Genomic DNA, 22,311 nt, shown 5'->3' with positions numbered 1-22,311 from the left:
TTTGGAGTGAGAACTTTTTATTAAAAATGGATATTCCTGGGCCCTATCCCAATTTCTGAGGCGAAGCCCTGGTAATCTGCATTATTGAAGGCTCCAGGAGATACTTATGTGCACTGAAGTTTGAGAACCACTAAAATTGGGGCCCAGAAATCTACATTTTAAATAAGCACTCCAGGTTAATCTTTTTCACTATTAAAACTTAAGATCTACTGATCCCAAGTACAACTCTTCAAGCCCTTTTCAACATTAGTATTTTGGGTTTTTATTATAATAACACCAGAATTCAATTACTTTGAAATATAAAAACTAATTCTTTGTCCTCACAAATATTTTCCACCTATAAATATCATACCCCATGTCCAAGAACTATGCCCATTTTGTAGATGTGAAAAACAGAGCTCCTTCTAATTCAGTGTATTTTCATCACTGGAGTGAGCTTCATTCTCTGAGAATCCCAAAGAATATGAGTGTGATTTTAACCTTTGCTTTAGTATTGGTTAAAGCAATTCACTTAATTTTAGACAAACACATGCATGCATTTACCACTGAAAGGAAGAAGTTGAGACTTTGGAATAAGCTAAAGAGAGTACTGGTTATCTTTTCATGGCAATACTGGAGACTTTTATTTCTGACCCTATAATCACCTTTGTTTTTGATTAGTCTATTTTACAATTCTGCAGTGATTAAGGTTAGTTGATAGAAAACTGAAAGCAATGCAAATAATTCTTGTGTGTATATATGCAAATAAATTTTGTCACATAGAGGGAATGTACTTCTTTCACCCCCAAAATTCAGTTTTACCTGCATTTGCAAATTTATTTTTAAATGTTTGATTGATAAATTTGTCTGCTGTTTGAATTCTTATTTGAATGAATTGTTACATTTTATTGGTTCCCTCCTTTTTAATTAATCAGTTAAACAGAATCTTTGATGTGTTCATTTTATATTTGTATAAGAGTCATGGTTTCACTTTAAAATATATATCCTTTTAACGATTTTGGAGCTCCCACCAAGATGACCAAAAGATTCGCCTGAAATTGCCAGAAATGGTACCTACATCTCACAGGGAGCCAAGCCAAGCCACGTATTTTCTTGGCATCCATAAGTTAATTCAGAGAGGCAACAGAACTTTGCTGGCTCTTGTTTTTCTGATTTTTCTAATTTTTATTTTATTATTTATTTGGTTGTTCTGGGTCTTAGTTGTGGCATGTAGGATCTTTTAATTGCAGCATCTGAACTCTTGCAGCATGTGGGATCTAGTTCCCTGACCAAGGATTCAATGTGGACCCCCTGCATTGAGAGCGCGGAGACTTAGCCCCTGGACCACCAGGGAAGTTCCTTGCTTTTCTAATTTTGATATTACTCCCTATTAATTTTGTGTCTTGGTTCATTTGTGGCTGACAAGTTAGTCCTTGTTGGTGACTACAATGACTGGGAATTTGGTGATCTCTGTAAACGGATCTCACAGAGATTTATTCCTTATTGAATGAGAGACAATGGAGAATATAGTTAGTAGTCTTCCATTTGTCTATGTATATTTTGAGCTGAATTCAACTAGGTATTTCATACCCACAAGGAAGAAGACTAACTCTTTGATATCTAGACCATTACACTTCTGTGTTTATTTTTCATCTGTGGCTGAAACTAGAATGGAAGCTATAAACTCTATTGAATGCCTCAGTTCAGTTCAGTTCAGGGGCTCAGTCATGTCTGATTCTTTGCGACCCCATGAATCGCAGCACGCCCAGCCTCCCTGTCCATCACCAACTCCCGGAGTTCACCCACACTCATGTGCATTGAGTCAGTGATGCCATCCAGCCATCTCATCCTCTTTCGTCCCCTTCTCCTCCTGCCCCCAATCCCTCCCAGCATCAGAGTCTTTTCCAATGAGTCAACTCTTCACATGAGGTGGCCAAAGTACTGGAGTTTCAGCCTCAGCTTCAGTCCTTGCAATGAACACCCAGGACTGATTTCCTTTAGGATGGACTGGTTGGATCTTCTTGCAGTCCAAGGGACTCTCAAGAGTCTTCTCCAACACCACAGTTCAAAAGCATCAATTCTTTGGCGCTCAGCTATCTTCACAGTCCAACTCTCACATCCATACATGACTACTAGAAAAACCATAGCCTTGACTAGATGGACCTTTGTTGGCAAAGTAATATCTCTGCTTTTGAATATGCTATCTAGGTTGGTCATAACTTTCCTTCCAAGGAGTAAGCGTCTTTTAATTTCATGGCTGCAATCACTATCTGCAGTGATTTTGGAGCCCAGAAAAATAAGGTCTGACACTGTTTCCACTGTTTCCCCATCTATTTCCCATGAAGTAATGGGACCAGATGCCATGATCTTAGTTTTCTGAATGTTGAGCTTTAAGCCAACTTTTTTACTCTCCTCTTTCACTTTTATCATTGAATGCCTATGTATCTGTAATTCAGAAAGGTCTTTATTTCTCATTATGAATGTAGAATGTTTATTGTCTCCAGGTGGTATTAATAAATTAGATGGTAAAATCTCTAAGGAACTCTGTTCTGATTAACTTACATAGAGAAATGAGCACTTACAGGAACTGACTGAATATTCCTAAAATCCCCAGAAAATAAGGAAATTGAACTTCTACTACTTTAGTGAGCTCCCTCTCACCTCCCAAATTCAGAAGCTCATTGAGCCTCTTTACTTTTCATGGCAATATGGGCTATTTGCATAGATGCAATAAGAATCTTTTCTTCTTTTACTAAGATAGAATTGGAAAATTGCTTATGCAACCAAGAACTTGCCTGGAATTTCATATTTAACAATGATGCTATTAATCAGGTATAACAAATTACATTTAAAGGACTAAGCTTGATTTTATGGAACCAAAACCTAAAAAGCCCTCCTAGAAAAACTGGCCTGGCTTACAGGATTTCCATCCTTACAGTTGCAAAGTAATGTCACTTCCCAGCAGGCCTAAGAACCTTAGGATATGGGGAGCATCTCTAGAGGAGAGGAATGTATCCAAATTTATAGGTCCTACAGTTGAAATCCGTGGACAGATTTTCTAGCCTCAGGATAGCAAGTAATAGAGGATTTTAAAAGTTCAATCTGAGATTCCTTCCAACAGAGCAAACTTAAGATGGCCTATGTGGTGATTAACCTTCTTGCTGCACCTGTGTAAATAATCGGCCCAAACCTAATGAAATGACTTACTTTGTGAATAATTTTTTTAAGATCATTTTGCATCAAATTGGGGCACAATTGTAGGAAATTTTTTTTTATGTTTTAGAATGAGCAAAAGAGATTACTGAATACTTTTCAATGGAATGCCTCCAGGAATTATCTGAATCTAGTCTTTGACTGTTGTACAACTCTGCAGAGATTAAAGTTAACTTGTGGGGGAAAAACCTGATAATAATGCAAATAATTCATATCTATAGACATGAAAAAAATTGGTAAAGGTTCATTCCTTCCTCCCATGCAAATGCCAATTTTCCTTGTGTTTACAAATTTATTTCAATATTCCTGATCTACAAAGATATGTCCTTTGGATTCTTCTTTAGACTAGTTGTGACATCTTACAAATTCTCTTTCAAACTGATGAGTTAAACAACTAAAATCTTTGACTTGTGTTCATTTGTAAAAGAGTAGGGACTTTACCTGTTTTTGAAAATTATCCCTTATCACCATCGTCTCATTAAATTTTCATAGCACTCTCACATTCCTGTTGACTAGATTAGGAATTAGAATTCATCTATTCATTCATTCATTAAAATCTCATTCATTCATTCAACCAATATGTAAATTCCTTTTATATGTCAGGAGCTATTCTGGGGACTGGGGATTCAATGGTGAACCAGACAGACCTCATGGAGCCTTTAGTGATGGAGAAGACAAAATAAATTCACAAATTAATATATAATTACAAATTGTGATCATCTATAAAGGAAAAAGGCGGATGCTTGAGGAAATGACTTTTACAGGCAGAGGTAAGAGGACTGGTGAAGGCCTGATGTGAAAAGGTGCTTGGCCTGCTAAGGAAAAGAGAGAAGTCCCCTGTGGCTGGAGCACGGAGAAAGCTGAGTGAGATGAGAGTGGAGGTGAGGCCAGATCCAGCATGTCTCGTTTATAGAGTTTATTCTAAAACTGGAGCACAACTTGCCTGAGATTTCACAGAGCCTGAACTGAAAATTTGGTTTCTTATTAGAAGACTTAAATTCTTAATCATTTACTAGGGGTGGGGATAGGGGTGGAGACATTATTCTTTGGATTTAGCAAGATAATTCCAGAAAAAGTAGGGAAGTTTGTCTTGCATTTTCCAAAACTATCCTCTCTTCTGGAAGTTGGTCATCTTTCAGCACATGCTGGACTAGTATAGATCTGGGGTGACTCAAATGACAGTTCAGAGCATCAGGACAGGTAAACATTTAGGCACCGTATCAGCATTTGTGTGGCTTGTGCTTTCCTGGCATTCGTATTACCTTGCACAGTACCTGACATATGGCAAGTAGTCAATAAATGTGTTGATTAATTGGTTGATTAACTACAAATATTATGGTAGGCCATGTGTTCTCTGGCAGATAACTGAGGGATGAAAATGTGATGCTTTTCTGGAACAAGTTGCTATGGTTCTAGACTTACCTTTGTTTTGCAGCAATTTTTTACTGTATCTATTGCTAAAGCAAGGATAAATAGATTGGTTGACCCATTCATTCATCTTAATTTGACCCCAGGAAGAATATAAGTTTTTCTAAAGCAAGAAATAAAAACTCTACTGGAGTTTTCCCAGGGAGTAAATATAATGTAAACTAACTAAAACCATGTGTCACCAATATTTCTAAACACCTAGGGTTCGTAACTAAGAAAGTAATTGTTTCAGTTGTGGGAGGTTTAATCAACTAAGAGGCTTATAATGATGCAGTCCTTCTTGAGTTTTTCTGTACCACCACTAGTGGGTCAGCAGGCAGGATACAGGAACTGTAAAATGGAGAACCTATACATCTTCAGGTACCAGAGGAACCCTGAGGAACCAACTTCAGATCTAAAACACTCCAGACATCAGTTAGAAAGTGAGATAGAAATAAATTAAAGATCATCTCACTTGCTCATATTTGAGATACAAAAGGGGATCCACTTAAGCATTCTTTAACACGTCAGCCAATTATGTAGCAGGGAGAAGTAAAGAGGGTTACATTTATGACACTCAGTCTTTAGTCATTCGCTTACACTTTCATTTGCTTATCCATTCAACCAACTATTTAGTATCTACAAAATGCTAGATGTGGTTCTAAGCACTGGGGATATTGAGATAAAGATGACGTGACCTTTTGCTTAAAAAAATGAGAAATCTACTGGTTTCACAAACCAGTATTAGACTAAGTATTTAGACTGGTATAAGTCAAAGTATTAGTATAAGTATTTAGACTAAGACCTGCATAGTTCACTTAATAATTACATTCATCTCTGGCTTCATATTTTTATATAGTAATATATTGAAATAAAATTTTAAGTATTATCAGAAAAGGATCAGAAACTATCTGCTCAGAAGCTTGAAAAATTATAACATCACTTAAATACAATAATAATTTTAACATGTAAATATACCAAAATCTAAATCAATAGAAAATCTATAGAATAATGGATCTTAGAAGTGGAAAGGGACTCTGGTGGTCATCTAGTTCAACCTTCTATTTTACAGAGAAGGAAACTCAAGCCACAGTGAGGACTTGACTTGTCCAAAGTCACCTTGGAGAATCAGCGTCTGAGTCTGAATTCAAACTCAGGCCCCTAATCCCACCTCAAAGCGCTTCCCCTTATGTTCCTAAACATATAAAATGCTTATCTGAATCACTAACCTTTGTTAGCATCTGCTTGTAAGACTGGCACTGGGGTGAAATAGGGATCCGTGCGATGAGAAGCTGGCAGAACCGTGAGGCTGGATATAGTGGAGCCTTTTATTAACTTCTGAGCCTGCACCTAAATGATCAAAAATTTGTTTTCAGCAGACATTTTTGCCTTCAAAATGAACACAGTTTTCTTCTTGTAAACAATAAATAAGGTTATGAATATGAATAGTTTCATTAAGTTTTAATAAAGTAGAAATATCAGCTCCAATTTTATTGCTCACGGGTACCCTGTGCTATTGTCTACTGTCAGGAGTTTGTGTAATTTAAAATAGTTAATTAAATCCAATTAACATGTTGTGATTTCCACTATGCAAAGTCAGTATAGTAGTTAATAAAGGAACTATTAAGATTTTGTTCAATTTTAATGACTACAATATAAAAGTGCTAAATCTTGACAGAGGAGGTTTTGAATACAGCAAAGTTTTGTACAGGCAAATTTTCTAGGAAATACACATTAGAGTTTTGAGGATAAATAAAAACTGGGAAAATGTAAAAATAAACATATCAGTCAACATTAACAGGTTAAGGATAAACTCGGAGCAGACTCTAGCAGATCTTAGAAATAGTTAAAGATGTGATGTATAGATCACTTAGAGTAGATGGTTACTCTTCCTAAAGCCATTAAGTGCTTTTATTATAGTCACGAAATATGAATTGTTTCTACTAAATGCTTTCTAGATTTCAAAGATTATATGTATTGCAAATAAATCACATGTAATTATATAGGCCAAGCACAGTATTTTTACCTTTATTATAGGAGGTTGTGAATTACCTAGGCCCTCTCATCAGGGAAGATGCAACTGTTTGGTATTTAGAGATGATTTTAAAATTTCCCAGTTATTTTCCAAACATTAATTAATTTGCATAACTTCCAAGGGAACTAGGTAATGGTTTGCTATTTAACTACTGATTTTAATAAAGAACCAAGTCAGAAAGGTTAGATTTGTCTCAGGTTACAGTAGAGCACTAGATATGCAAAGATTATTCAATTTGAAGATTGATCTGATTCTGCATTAGTGAAATTTGCCATTGGGTTCCACGGTAGCACATCTAGTTCATCAAGGTCATGGTGACCTTAAGGAAAAAGAAAGGGAAAGTTTCATCAAGACTCCAGGGAGAAAATCACTTTGAAAAATAATATTTACTGGCTGAGAAATGTCTGTGAACAAAGTTATTTTAGAACTCCACTGCCAGGATGTGGTACTTAAGGGAAACTATTAATATAAGCAACACCATCTTATGGACACCAAACCCTTTGGCGATGTTTGGAGAGGTCGGTTTAAAATGACTACAAATAGGGTTTTTAACAGGAAAGAGTAGACTGTTAATGCAGTCAGTTTCCTTCCAGGCAAGCGGGAAGAAGCAAGGGTAGAGCTCCGAGTTGTGCGGATGAGAGTGCGCATGCGCATTGTGCGATTGTGGAACTTAAGCATTGCTGGGGCTCCTTGGTCTCTTTTCCTCATCCTCAGCTCTCCTCCCCCCACTTCACTTCCAGATAGGAGTAACTTCCAGGAGCTCCTCCTAACCAGGGCAGCTGAGATAATCATACAGTGTACTGTGATCCAGACATGGCGCAGACATAGACGAGGATGCTCAGTATCAAAAACAGAAGTGTCTCCAGTTGTCTGATCTCAGGGTCAGGGAGGCAAAGGTAAATCGAAGGAAGATAGAAAGATTCCACTTAAATAAAATTGTCAAACACTGTGAAGGTGTAAAATATAGATTTGGCAGTATCGGGGCTCACAGCATCGTTCATCTGGATTTTCTGAAAGCCTTTGACAAAGTACACCTGACAATGCGCTCTTGAAAGCTCAAGTAGCAGATGTGACAGTAAATACGACGTAAAGTGCAACACGAAGGAGATGGGGGAAGGCAGATGACGGTCAGATTCTCTCAGGCTGTCAGCACTTTCATAACGCTGGTTTCTTTCATTCTTTACATGGCGTCAATCTCAACAATGTAAAAGCTGGACCCGAGCGCTAAGGCTGTGCTGAAAAGGCAGTGAAGGGTGTGTGTGTGTAGGAGGCAGAGAGGGGTGACATCCTGGTGAGTTTACAGAAGTAAATCCTTCAGACAGGATCTCTGGATGGGAAACATCAGCCCCCTCTGCTGTCGGGTTCCCATGGTAAGGATAACCACTCCTGCATGTGCCCGGTTGGAAGAACAAGGTCAGTAACAACCTCAGCATTTACTGAGCACTTACTATATAACACTAACTTTAATACAATAAGCATTAAATTTCATGAGCAATGGAAAATCTAAGAGCTATGAGAGCGCAGAAGAGGGAGTAATTAACTCTGCCTGCTGGTATCACAGAAGGCTTTGCAATGACTCTCAACACTGGCTGTATATTAGCATTACTCAGGGAGCTTTTTAAAAATACTGCTGCCTGGGCTCCAACCCTGGGCAGTTAAACCAGAATAGCTGTGCTGGAGCCTGGGCGTCGGTATTTTTACAAAGCTCCCCAGGTGATTCTGATGTGCAGCCAAGGTTGAGATGTACTGCAGTAAGTGATATTTAAATTGCGTCTTAAAAGAAGCATTGAATTATATCACGTGGAGAACAGGATGCAATTATAGGTAAAAAGAATGGTGGCAAGAAAGCAAAAGAGCACACAAATGCATGAAAATTTCACTGAAGGTGAAGGGCTCTATGTGGCTTGAGTATATTGTGTGTATCAGGAGGATAAGGTGTGGATGAGACGGGAAAGGTAGATAAATGCAAATTAAAGAAACTATGTGAATGTGCTGATTGCCTAACAGAAGCTGAACATCATCTGATTCCGGCTTCTCTTTTATGTCGTGTTTGATACTTATACTGAACTGTGCTTTGTGGTTTGTATGCTGCTAATAAAAGAATCATACTATAAATAGAACAATGTCTCTCATATCTGGTACTTCTCATTACCATTTCCAAAACTGTAATTCAGAATTCTTATCACTTTATGCGGAAATCTTCCATAATAGCTTAAAATTTTTTCAATATTTAAAAAATATAGAAAAGCTTAAAGAAGAAAACAGCAATCATATTCCTGTCAGCCAGAATTAATCATTGTTAGTATCTTGGTATATTTGCTTCCAGGGATTTCAAATAGAAAAAATGTTCTGTTTTATTATTCTGGTAACAATGATATATGCTCATTAAAAAGATTCCAAATAAAAACAGAGGTGAAAACTGAAGAAACCATATCAAATATCACTAGGCGATTCATTATCCCTGATATCTTTGGGATGATTTACTTATTGTTTTATAAAAATAGAATTTATACTACATTATTAAACTTAATTTGACATGAATTTAATAGGAAGGGAAAAGGCTGAATTAAACCCAACCAATTATTAAGCCTCAAATAAATATGTCTTTACCACAAGAGTCCTGTGAGTTAAAAAAGATTCTTGTGCATGGGCTGGCAAAGTTCTTAAAGGGCCAGAGAATAAATGTTTCAGGCTGTCTGGGGTCTATTTTTATAGCTGGAAAGTAGCATAAGCAATATGGAAACAAAGGGGTGAAGCTGTGTTCCACTGAAATTTAATTTACAAAAACGGGCAGTCTGCCCTCAGGCAGTGATTTGTGGACTCCTACTACATGTTCAATAAAGGTGATTATGAAAAGATATTTAGGTTATTTTTTTTACCTACTTATATATATATATATATTTTTTTTTTTTAACCACATGTTTTTATTTTGGATAATATATCCTAGCTTCAGAAGATGAGAACATGAGAAGTTTCTTGCTACTTCCATCTCCTCTCCCTCACCTCCCAATTTTGTATTGTATTATTTTTACAGTGTCCAGATTTATAATATTCACATTCTGTTTTGAAACCATCATTGCTATGATTGTTTAGCATCAGTTCTATATGTGAATGGATTCAGTGATCATCAACAGTTCTTCTGGCATGGCTTCACTATGCTTGCGTTCTTTATTTTGTGGATTTTTAGGTTGCCTAGCTTTGGTTATCAAGCAGTTCTTTCCAACAAGTGTGCATGGATATTTTGCTTCCCTGAGCCTTTATACTTGAATTGCACCTGGGGCCATCCTCTCTTCTCTCAAAACTGCACTGCCGTCTTCCACAATGAATATAATGAAATCTGATAGCAGCCTGATTTTTTTTTACCCTTTGTAGGTGATTTTTCCCTTCTGTGTAGATGTCTGAAGCATTCTTCCTCTTTCAAGTTCAGGTGTTTAATTAGGAAATACCTTAATATTAAATATTCAAAATCAGACTTTCTTGGGCTTCAGTGTTTTCCTTCAGATTGCAGATTCAGTTCTTTTTTCACTTCTGGAACATCTTCTTACACTGCAGCACCAGGTACGTCCTCTCTTTCATTTGCTGGGTTCTCTTTGTGAGGGATGTCACGTGTCCTTAAATGTTGGCTCATCTTTATCTTTCATATTGTGGTTCCTAACTATTTGTTCTCTCCCAGCTCCTTTTAGAATAGAACATTGAGTTTTAGCTGAGCACATGGCTATCCAGTTAAAGACCACATTTTCCCAGTGTCCTCTGTGACTAAATGTCGCCAGTAAAACTGTGGCAGAAGTAATATGTATAACGTCTAGGGCATCCCTTTAGAGTACCTTCCCTGGACTATTTTTATCTTTCCTATGGACTGAAACATGGGTATGGAAAGGAGCCAGCTTCAACCACTGAAATGAGAATTTCCTATAACCACAGGAATGAGGAGGTGAAGAAATGGTGAGAAAATTCCTCCTCACAAAATTCCTTGAGTTATGTTTTCCTTAAATTAGGCTTTGTCTTTCGAAGCCCAGGATTCTCCCTCCCTCCCCACCTTCCTTTCTTTTGTTAGCTGTGGGTAAAATACTGACACATATATAATAGATCGGTAGTGACCATATCGTTTCTTTTCGCCTTGCACATATTTGTGCAGCTGTGTCCAGACATTCTTCTTGCTCTGATACAGTATCTCGTCCCCCATTTTCTGGCACTAGTGTGACTTCACTTTCACTTTTCACTTTCATGCACTGGAGAAGGAAATGGCAACCCACTCCAGTGTTCTTGCCTGGAGAATCCCAGGGACAGGGGAGCCTGGTGGGCTGCCGTCTATGGGGTCGCACAGAGTCGGACACGACTGAAGTGACTTAGCAGCAGCAGTGTGTTTTCTCTCCCAGCAACATGTGCTAACTGGGTATTCTGGGTTTTTTCCACCTTTCTATTACCTGACAGCTTCTCTCCAGATTTTGTAGTATTTCTGAGGATCTCAAGATTTTGAGGATTCTCAAAATACCAGTAGTATTTCTAAGGGCTGAGGCGGGGTGAGGCAAGGAGCTATGGGGCACCCTCTACTCTGCTCCAGAATCTCCTGCTTAGTAAATTTAAGAAATTATGTACAACCTTCATGACCATATTCAGCAACCCTGGCCCAACCCTCATCCTCATCTGACGGATGGGGAAATTAAAAATCAGAAAGGGAAAATACTTGGAACACGTGTATAATCTGCCTTGTAGTTCAGAGGCACAACTGAAATGCATGTCACTGTTCATGCCCCAGTGCTTCATGCTGTATTTTCTTGATTCCTGAGTTCTTGAACCTTTAAGCAAACACATCTCAGGTTGTCAGTTCCTAGTAAAGTCCTACCACTTTGTGCCCTATCTCACTCCTTTCCAAGTGCCATTTAATTTAGAGACAGCAGGAGTCTCACCTTCTCTCAGACTAAGTGAAACAGGAGGGGAGAGCAAGGCACATTTAAAAGAATGACATAGATATAGGACATGACAAGAAATGGTTAGAACCAAGTAGGTCCAAGATGGCAGAAGATTCGACTTCCAGTGGGCCTTGACCTTCATTATACACTTGTTGTAACACACTAGCACACTAAAGAACGTGCCCACCAGCACCATGGCAGTTCTGAGGCTAACCATGGTTGTGGTTCAATTGCTCAGTCATGTCTTACTCTTCGATACCCCATGGACTGCAGCACGCCAGGCTTCTCTGTCCTTTACTGTCTCCAAGAGTTTGCTCAAACTCATGTCCACCCTTTTGCTATCACACCGCAGCCATCATGGGTCACATGCACGCTCCTGGGAAGGGCCTGTCCCAGTAGGCTCTGCCCTACTGCCGCAGCGTCCCCACCTGGCTGAAGCTCACTTCTGATGGCGTGAAGGAGCAGATCTACAAACTGGCCAAGAAGGGCCTGACTCCCTCACAGATCAGTGTGATCCTGAGAGACTCTCATGGTGTTGCACAAGTACATTTTGTGACAGGCAACAAAATCTTGAGAATTCTTAAATCCAAAGGCCTTGCTCCGGATCTCCCTGAGGATCTCTATCATTTAATTAAGAAAGCTGTTGCTGTTCAAAAGCATCTTGAGAGGAACAGAAAGGATAAAGATGCTAAATTCCATCTGATTCTGATTGAGAGCTGTATTCACCGGTTGGCTCGATACTACAAGACCAATCGAGTCCTACCCCCCAATTGGAAATACGAGTCATCCACAGCCTCTGCCCTGGTTGCATAAATTTGTGTATTGTACTAAAGCAATAAAATCATTGTTTAACAGAAAAAAAAAAACAAAAAAACTCATGTCCACTGAATCGGTGATGCCATCCAACCATCTCATCCTCTGTCATCCACTTCTCCTCGTCCCTTCAATCTTTCCCAGCATCAGGGTCTTTTCCAATGAGTCGTCTTTTCAGTGACCAAAGTATCAGAGTTTCACCATCAGTCCTTCCAATGAATATTCAGGGTTGATTTCCTTTAGGATGGACTGGTTTGATCTCCTTGCTGACCAAGGGACTCTCAAGAGTCTTCTCCAGCACCACTTGGACGGCATCAATTCTTCAGGACTTAGCCTTATTTATGGTCCAACTCTCACATTCATACATGACTACTGGGAAAACAATAGCTTTGACTATATGGACCTTCGTCAGCAAAATGAAGTCTCTGCTTTTTAATACACTGTATAGGTTTGTAATAGTTTATCTTCCAAGGAGCAAGCATCTTTTAATTTCATGGCTGCAGTCACTGTCCACAGTGATTTTGGAGCCTGAGAAAATAAGGTCTGTTACTGTTTCCATTGTTTCCCCATCTATTTGCCAGGAAGTGATGGGATCAAATGTCACAATCTTAGTTTTTTGAATGTTGAGTTTTAAGCCAGCTTTTTCACACTCCTCTTTCACCTTCATCAAGAAGCTCTTTGGTTCTTCTTTGTTTTCTGCCATTAGGTGGTATCATCTGCATATCTGGGGTTTGCTGGGGTCCAGCCCCAGCAGGATCCAGGGGTACCCTCAGGATGACGGCCTAGGCGATAAGGATAGCAAAGCGGAGAGCAGGGCTTGATCTTCCTTGATTAACACAGAAAGCCAATAAAGCTCCCGTGTTCCAAGGAGTCATCCTGAAAGAAGAACAGAGAGAGAAAAGGAGGGAAAAGGAAAAAAAAGAACAACACGGGGAGACTAAGCTTTGGTGAGCAAGGCCCATAACTTTATTTTCAAAAGGAACTTTTATACCTTGACTTGTACATAGAGGGAAATGAAAGATGCAAAGTCATACAGAGTCAGCCCAAACATTACATCTGTTTTGTCTTTATCAAAACCAGTATTTTTTCTGCATACCTTTCCCATAAACAATATTGTGTACAATATCTTCTGGCCTTGGAGGCCTGTGGACATTTTATGACCCTTTTTTGACGAAGGCTGATCAGCCAGAAAACTTGTTTCCCTTAAAGTGTTTCTTCTTTATTTCTCCCAGCCTCAGAAAGTACTAATCAGACTTACATTTTCATGGAGCAAAGGTGCAGTGGGTCACAACAAAGAAAGAACCAATTAGCTCAAAGGTCTGATGTGGTTAATTCCAAGGCTGCTACTTGTTTTTCTTACATTCCAAGTATGTTAACCAATGCACTCCCAGGTGCACAATGGATAAGGGATATGGGAACTTGGCAGCAAGCACTGGCCCAATAATGAAGCCCTTTACCAGTACTATCTATTCTAATAAGTTTTCATCTCTTAAAGGGCTCTATGCTCATTAGGACTTTTAGAATGTTTTGGCTTCCCATGCCTTTCAAGGTTGGGGAGTTGTGAACAATCATGTGTGTTAATTGCAAGAGTATGGATAAATCTGTCAGGCAAGCTAGAATGCCAACAGAGGGGTTAAAATAGAAATATTCCTTTTATGTCCAAGAGACTTATGAACTAAAGCCCTAAGTTGATTTTTTCCAGAGAAAGGTGGTTGGGGATAGCCCGCTGTTAATGACAGAAGAGTTGGTGAAAGGCACAAAATAGTAAGACAGATTTTGGTTTTGGGGTGGATGCTCAAGCAGATTCAAGGGGTCCCTTGAGGCCTGATCCGCCTTTGCCTGTCAGGTCTCTTCCGCATGACCTTTGTCATGGTGGGATCTCCCGTGGTGGCTCCCGGCAGGGGTTATTGATATTTCTCCCAGCAATCTTGGTTCTAGCTTGTGCTTCATATAGCCTGGCATTTTGCATGATGTACTCTGCATATATGTTAAATAAGCAGGGTGACAGTATACAGACTTGACGTACTCCTTTCCCAGTTTTGAACCAGTCCATTGTTCCATGTCTGGTTCTAACTGTGGCTTCTTGACCTACATACAGGTTTCTCAGAAGGCAGGTAAGGTGGTCTGGTATTCCCATCTCTTTAAGAATTTTCCAGTTTGCCATGATCCACACAGTCAAAAGCTTTAGTGTAGTCAATGAAGCAGAAGGAGATGTTTTTCTGGAATTCTCTTGCTTTTTCTATGATCCAGTGGATGTGAATCTAACCATAAAGTCCCAAAGTGGGCATGGCCCAATTCCTAGAAATCTCCACCCCTTTCCTGAAATAATGGGAGTAATCCTTCCACTCATGAGTCTAGGAAATTATCCATCCCATAAAAACCAACCATGCCACACTTTGAGGCTCTCTCACCTTCTGAGATGGCCTGCACTCTGTCTGTGAAGTGTGTTTCTCTCTAAATAAGTCCACTTCTTACCTGTCACTTTGTCTCTCACTGAATTCTTCCCCAATGAGACATCGATAACTTGAAATTCACTGGGAACATAAGGATTACCAGTATTCTTGGAACTAGTACAAAAACTCTCTGGAGAAGCTTCTGTAGCACAAAAGCAAGAATCCTGAGTTTGAGAACTGTGTTTGAGTCCCAGCTTTGCCATTTACTTAGCAATGTACAGGGTAGGCATAAGTCATTTACTGTCTCTGAGTTTCAGTTTTATGTTCTGTAAAATAGGAATATTCTTATCTACAGAGCAGCTGAATTTTATGTAAAGGATCTATTCCTGGAGACATTTTATAATTGTAAACTCACATAATTCAAAACAACCAGACAAAGAATGGCAAGTGTGGCAAAGACGTCTGCTGAACCATCAATGTACTGCTCAACCAGAAACTGCATTTCCCAGGCCCTCTTGTGGCTTCCCATGTCTTTGTGGCAAGTTCTGGCTGGCAGTGTAGAAACTGCAGTGATTCTCCTGGTTGGACTAAGGAAAGATGGTGGGAGAGTCACAGTCATCTTAGATCACAAGATAGAAAATTGCCTGTTCAGTAGGACAGAGCAGTAAAATGGAAAGTGTGTGGTACCTGGCATTGTAGAGCTGCTGTGTCAACCAACACTGCTCTGCTGAAACTGTGACACCAAAAAGCATTAACTAGTGTTGCGTCTGTTATTTGTTAAACTATTATCCTGAATTACACAGGATATTTTTATCTACTCAAGTGGTACCTCCCTTAAGCTTAAACAGATCTTAAATTTGCTCAGATTGATCCAGCTTTGTAAGAAAATGAAATTTTATTTTTTTAACTTGGGGAGATTTGAATCATTTCAAATTTTGTGTATAAAGCCAGAATTTATTATTTTACATCATGGTATTTCAAGTTCATATAATTCAATTTCACATAAAATTCAGCATAACTGGACTTCCATAAGGTCATTGTGAGGGATTAACATGTTAATATATGGAAATACACATGATAAACTTTTCTTGATACCAGAAACTGGGTTTCATTTTTGTTTCACATAAACATTTTATTGAAGTGTGATATTTTTTAAGGGCACAAATCATAAAGTCATCAATTGATAAATTTTTACAAAGTGAACTCTGTAGGTAACCAGCCTTCAGAAAAAGAGGTACAACATTGCAAGCACCCAAGGGACTTCACTCAGGTTCCCTCCCAGTTGCTTCCATAACCCAAAGGTAACCACTAGTCTGAATTCTATTACCACCTATAAGTTTTCTGTTTTTGAACTTAAATGGATTGTTACAGTATGTATTCTTTTGTATTTGACTTTCTTCTTGATTCATTTTGATATTTGGCAAAACTAATACAATTATGTAAAGTTTAAAAATAAAATAAAATTAAATAATAAAAAAAATTCAAATGAGAAAGCAGACAACACTGTGAATGAACTATACTCTAATAAATCTTTTAAAATAAAAAAAAATAAAATAAAATAAAATAAAATTGGTGTAAGATTTACCCATATTTTTATATATAGCAGTGTGTTCATACCATAGTATTGATTTTGAGTTATATTAAAAATTATATTTATAGCTATAACCAGTAAGACTTGAGCCTCCAAACCTCCCACTTTTTGCATTGTTTATGAGATTTCTTCTGGAATACTCTCTCTCTTTCTGTCTCTCAGCTCTGACTATTATCTATCACTTTTTAACTACTGCCTTAAAGGTAATATCCTCTAGGAAATCACCTCTGATCTCTTCTTCCTCTGAGTTCATATAGCTTTTCTTTGTACTTTGCTTATTTCATTTACAAATATGTTTTAGGTATTCGTGTAGCCCCTGAAGGCATTACATAATTCAGAATTCATCTAAATCTGTCTTTTAATCTCACTTGAAGAAATAGAGCAAAAAAGTTTTTTAAAATATAATCACTTAAGACATTGGAAAGCAGCAATTAACATAATCATATTAATAGAAAATATTTTCCTTTCAGATAAAGATAGTACAATAGTGAGACTAAAAAATGGGCTAGTCATCATTGTGGTAATGACAGCTTATAACAGACTAATCCTCCTGAACATAACAATGATAAATTCTGGATAAAATATTAAAAAGGGAAAAAGTATTTGAAGGTACACAGGTAAATTGAAAAAGGCAGAAGCTAGAAGGGAGTTGATGAGGAAATAAGGAAACTATTGGCAGAGATCAAATTGCCAACATCCACTGGATCATCAAAAAAGCAAGAGAGTTGCAGAAAAATACCTACTTCTGCTTTATTGACTATGCCAAAGTGTTTGACTGTGTGCATTACAACAAACTATGGAAAATTCTTAAAGAGATGGGAATACCAGACCACCTGACCTGCCACCTGAGAAATATGTATGCAGGTCAAGAAGCAACAGTTAGAACTGGACATGGAACAACAGACTGGTTCCAAATTGTGAAAGGAGAATGTCAAGGCTGCTTATTTAAATTATATGCAGAGTACATCATGCAAAATGCTGCGCTGGATGAAGCACAAACTGGAATCAAGATTGCTGGGAGAAATATCAATAATCTCAGATATGCAGATGACACCACCCTTATGGCAGAAAATGAAGAACTAAAGAGCCTCTTGATGAAAGTGAAAGAGAGTGAAAAAGTTGGCTTAAAACTCAACATTCAGAAAACTAAGATCATGACATACGGTCCAATCACTTCACGGTAAATAGATGGGGAAACAATGGAAACTTTAAAAGTAAGAAACTTTATATTGGGGGGGCCCCAAAATCACTGTAGATGGTGACTGCAGCCATGAAATTAAAAGATGCTTGTTCCTTGGAAGGAAAGCTCTGACCAACCTAGACAGCATATTAAAAAGCAGAGACATTACTTTGTCAACAGAGGTCTGTCTACTCAAAGCTATGGTTTTTCCAGTGGTCATGTATGGATGTTACAGTTGGACTATAAAGAAAGCTGAATGCCAAAGAATTGATGCTTTTGAACTGTGGTGTTGGAGAAGACTCTTGAGAGTCCCTTGGACTGCAAGGAGATCCAACCAGTGCATCCTAAAGGAAATCAGTCCTGAATATTCATTGGAAGGACTGATGTTGAAGCTCAAACTTCAATACTTTGGCCACCTGATGCGACGAGCTGACTCACTGGAAAGAGATCCTGGTGCTGGGAAAGATTAAAGGCAGAAGGAGAAGGGGACGACAGAGGATGAGATGGTTGGATGGCATCACCAACTCAATGGGCACGCGGTTGAATAAACTCCGGGAGTTGGTGATGGACAGGGAGGCCTGGCATGCTGCAGTCCATGGGGTTGCAAAGAGTCGGACAAGACTGAGCGACTGAACTGAACTGAACTGAACTGATATTATAAAAAATTTTTTCTACTCTGTGGCTTGGCGTTTCATTATCTTACTGGTGTCTTTGTTTTTAAATAAAATTTTAAATTTATTAATTAAAAAAATTTTTTTTGGCCGTGCAGAGTCTTTTCTGCTGTGTGAGGGCTTTCTTTACTTGCGGTGCACTGGCTTCTCACTGTGGTGGCTTCTCTTGAGGCAGAGCAAAGGTTCTGGAAGGCACGGGCTTTAGTAGTTGTGAACACAGGCTCAATAGTTGTGGCACACGGGCTTAGTTGCCCTGCAGTATGTGGAATCTTCCCAGATTAGGGATCAAGCTGGTGTCCTTTGTATTGGCGGGTAGATTCTTTACCACTGGACCACCAGGAAAGTCCTGTTTTTAACTAAACTTTTGATTTTGAGATAATTGTAGATTCACATGCAATTGTAAGTAATAATACAGGCAGATCCTTTGCACTCTTAACTCAGTTTTTCCCAGAATAGCATATTGCCAAACTACAATACAATACGACAACTGAAATATTGATGCAGCTAAGATATAGAACATTTCCTCTAGCTCATGGATTCCTCGTGTTATCCGCTAAGAGCCACAGGCACGCCCCTCCCACCCCCCATTCCTTTAAACTCTGGCAACAACTAATCTGTTCTCTATTTCTGGAATTTTATCATTTCAAATATGTTAGATAAATGGACTCGTACAGTATGTAACCTTTTGGAATTGTTTTTTTCACTCAAAATAATTTTTTGAAGATTTAATCCAGGTTGTTGCTTTTATCAGTAGTTTATTCCTTTTTGTTGCTGACTAGTAACCCACAGTATGAGACTACCACAACTGTTAAACCATTCACCTGTTAAAGGATGTATGGGTTGTTTCCAGCTTTTGGTGACTATGAATAAAGTTGCTGTAAACCTTTGTGTACAGCTTTTTATATGAACCTGCATTGTCATTTCTTTAAGACAAATTCTCAGGAGCATAATTGCTGGATCTCATGGTAGTTGCATGCTTATTTCCTCCACATATATTTAGAGCTATATCAGACAGTGTTATGATTTTTATTTCAAACATCAAATATAATTTAGAAAACTCAAGAAGAAAAAGTAAGTCTATTGTTTTTACCCATATTTTTGCTTTATTGTGTTTTCTTCTTTTCGAATGTTCCAAAATTCTCTTTTATCATTTTTAATCTATTTAGAATATTTTGTATAGCCATTGTTTAGCGTCAGAGTAAACAGTATTTCTCTATAAAGAGCAATATTGCATAGGAACCTGGAATGTTAGGTCCATGAATCAAGGCAAATTGGAAGTGGTCGAACAGGAGATGACAAGAGTGAACATCAACATTTTAGCAATCAGCAAACTAAAATGGACTGGAATGGGTAAATTTAACTCAGATGACCATTACATCTACTACTGTGGGAAAGAATCCCTTAGAAGTAATGGAGTAGCCATCATATTCAACAAACGAGTCTGAAATGCAACACTTGGATGCAGTCTCAAAAACGACACAATGATCTCTGTTCATTTCTAAGGCTAACCATTCAATATCACAGTAATCCAAGTCTATGCCCCGACCAGTAACGCTGAAGAAGCTGAAGTTGAATGGTTCTATGAAGACCTACAAGCCCTTCTAGAACTAACACCCAAAAAAGATGTCCTTTTCATTATAGGGGACTACAACGCAAAAGTAGGGAGTCAAGAAATACCCGGAGTAACAGGCAAATTTGGCCTTGAAGTATAAAATGAAGTAGGGCAAAGGCTAATAGAGTTTTACCAAGAGAACGCACTGGTCATAGCAAACACCGTTTTCCAACAACATATGAGAAGACTCTACACATGGACATCACTAGATGGTCAATACTGAAATCAGATTGATTATATTCTTTGCAGCCAAAGATAGAGAAGTTCTATACAGTCAGCAAAAACAAGACTGGGACCTGACTATGGCACAGACCATGAACTCCTTATTGCCAAATTCAGACTTAAATTAAAGAAAGTAGGGAAAATCACTAGACCATTCAGGTATGACCTAAATCAGATCCCTTATGATTGTACAATAGAAGTGACAAATAGATTCAAGGGAATTTTAGATGGAGTGCCTGATTAACTATGGACAGAGAGGTGTGTGACATTGTACAGGAGACAGGGAGCAAGACCATCCCCATGGAAAAGAAATGCAAAAGGGCAAAATGGTTGTCTGAGCAGACCTTACAAATAGCTGTGAAAAGAAGAGAAGCGAAAAGCAAAGGAGAAAAGGAAAGATATAAGCATCTGAATGCAGAGCTCCAAAGAAAAGCAAGGAGAGATAAGAAAGGCTTCCTCAGCGATCAATGCAAAGAAATAGAGGAAAAGAATAGAATGGGAAAGTCTAGAGATCTCTTCAAGAAAATTAGAGATACCAAGGGGACATTTCATGCAAAGATGGACACAATAAAGGATAGAAATGGTATCTAGAAGGATAGAAATGCTTCTTCTAACAGAAGCAGAAGATATTAAGAAGAGGTGGCAAGAATACACAGAAGAACTATCCAAAAAAGATCTTCACGACCCAGATAATCACAATGATGTGAAATCCAACCTAGAGCCAGACATCCCTGAATGTGAAGTCAAGTGGGCCTTAGGAAGCATCACTACGAACAAAGCTAGTGGAGGTGATGGATTTGCAGTTGAGCTATTTCAAATCCTAGAAGATGATGCTGTAAAAGTGCTGCACTCAATATGCCAGCAAATTTGGAAAACTCAGCAGTGGCCACAAGACTGGAAAAGGTCAGTTTTCATTCCAATCCCAAAGAAAGGCAATGCCAAAGAATGCTCAAACTACCACACAATTGCACTCATCTCACATGCTAGTAAAGTAATGCTCAAAATTCTCCAAGCCAGGCTTCAACAATATGTGAACCATGAACTTCCAGATCAAGCTGGATTTAGAAAAGGCAGAGGAACCAGAGATCAAATTGCCAACATCTGTTGAATCATCAAAAAAGCAAGAGAGTTCCAGAAAAATATCTACTTCTGTTTTAATGACTATGTCAAAGCCTTTGTGTGGACCCCAACAAACTGTGGAAAATTCTGAAAGAGATGGAAATACCAGACCGCCTGACCTGCCTCTTGAGAAATCTGTATGCAGGTCAGGAAGCAAGAGTTAGAACTGGACATGGAACAACAGACTGGTTCCAAACAGGGAAAGGAGAACATCAAGGCTGAATATTGTCACCCTGCTTATTTAACTTATATGCAGAGCACATCATGAGAAATGCTGGGCTGGATGAAGCATGGCTGGAATCAAGATTGCTGGGAGAAATATCAGTAACTTCAGATATGTAGATGACACCACCCTTATGGCAGAAAGTGAAGAAGAACTAAAGAGCCTCTTGATGAAAGTGAAAGAGGAGAGTGAAAAAGTTGGCTTCAAACTCAACATTCAGAAAACTAAGATCATGGCATCTATTCTTTCACTTCATGGCAAATGAATAGGGAAACAGTAGAAACAGTGACAGACTTTATTTTGGGGGCCTCCAAAGTCATTCAGATGGTCACTGCACCCATGGAATTAAAAGACACTTACTCCTTGGAAGAAAAGTTATGACCACCGTAGACAGCATATTAAAAAGCAGAGACATTAGTTTGCCAACAAAAGTCTGACTAGTCAAAGGTATGGTTTTTCTAGTAGTCACGTATGGATGTGAGAGTTGGATTGTAAAGAAAGCTGAGCACTGAAGAATTGATGCTTTTGAACTGTGATGTTGGAGAAGAGTCTTGAGAGTCCCTTGGACTGCAAGGAGATCCAACCAGTACATCCTAAAGGAAATCAGTCCAGAATATTCATTGGAAGGACTGATGCTGAAGCTAAAACTCCAATACTTTGGCCACCTGATGTGAAGAACTGACTCACTAGAAAAGACCCTGATGCTGAGAAAGATTGAAGGTGGGAGGAGAAGTGGCAGACAGAGGAGGAGATGGTTGGATGGCATCACCAACTCAATGGACATGAGTCTGAGTAAGCTCCAGGAGTTGGTGATGGATAGGGAGGACTGGCATGCTGGAGTGTATGGGGTCTCAAAAAGTCAGAAACGACTGAGCTATTGAACTGAACTGAACATTTGAGATTTATGTATGTGATTCAAAAGTACTTCTCAGTCGATAAGATG

The 22,311-nt window shown here is 38.6% G+C and overlaps 1 protein-coding gene and 1 pseudogene across 1 annotated transcript in view; one reads left to right on the top strand and one right to left on the bottom strand.

Annotated features, from left to right (window-relative positions):
* The window catches only part of IQCH (IQ motif containing H), a 224,554-nt gene that overhangs the window by 146,784 nt on the left and 55,459 nt on the right, over positions 1-22,311 (bottom strand). The window contains 1 exon segment of the mRNA XM_055536471.1: positions 5,829-5,949. Coding sequence (XP_055392446.1) covers positions 5,829-5,949 — 121 coding nt within the window.
* Positions 11,902-12,418, top strand: LOC129620938 (40S ribosomal protein S13-like; annotated as a pseudogene).

The sequence above is a fragment of the Bubalus kerabau genome, chromosome 10, assembly GCF_029407905.1.
Source record: "Bubalus kerabau isolate K-KA32 ecotype Philippines breed swamp buffalo chromosome 10, PCC_UOA_SB_1v2, whole genome shotgun sequence".
Classification (NCBI taxonomy): domain Eukaryota; kingdom Metazoa; phylum Chordata; class Mammalia; order Artiodactyla; family Bovidae; genus Bubalus; species Bubalus kerabau.
Note: the sequence above shows the minus strand (reverse complement) of the source record. Positions and strands in the feature narration are given on the sequence as shown.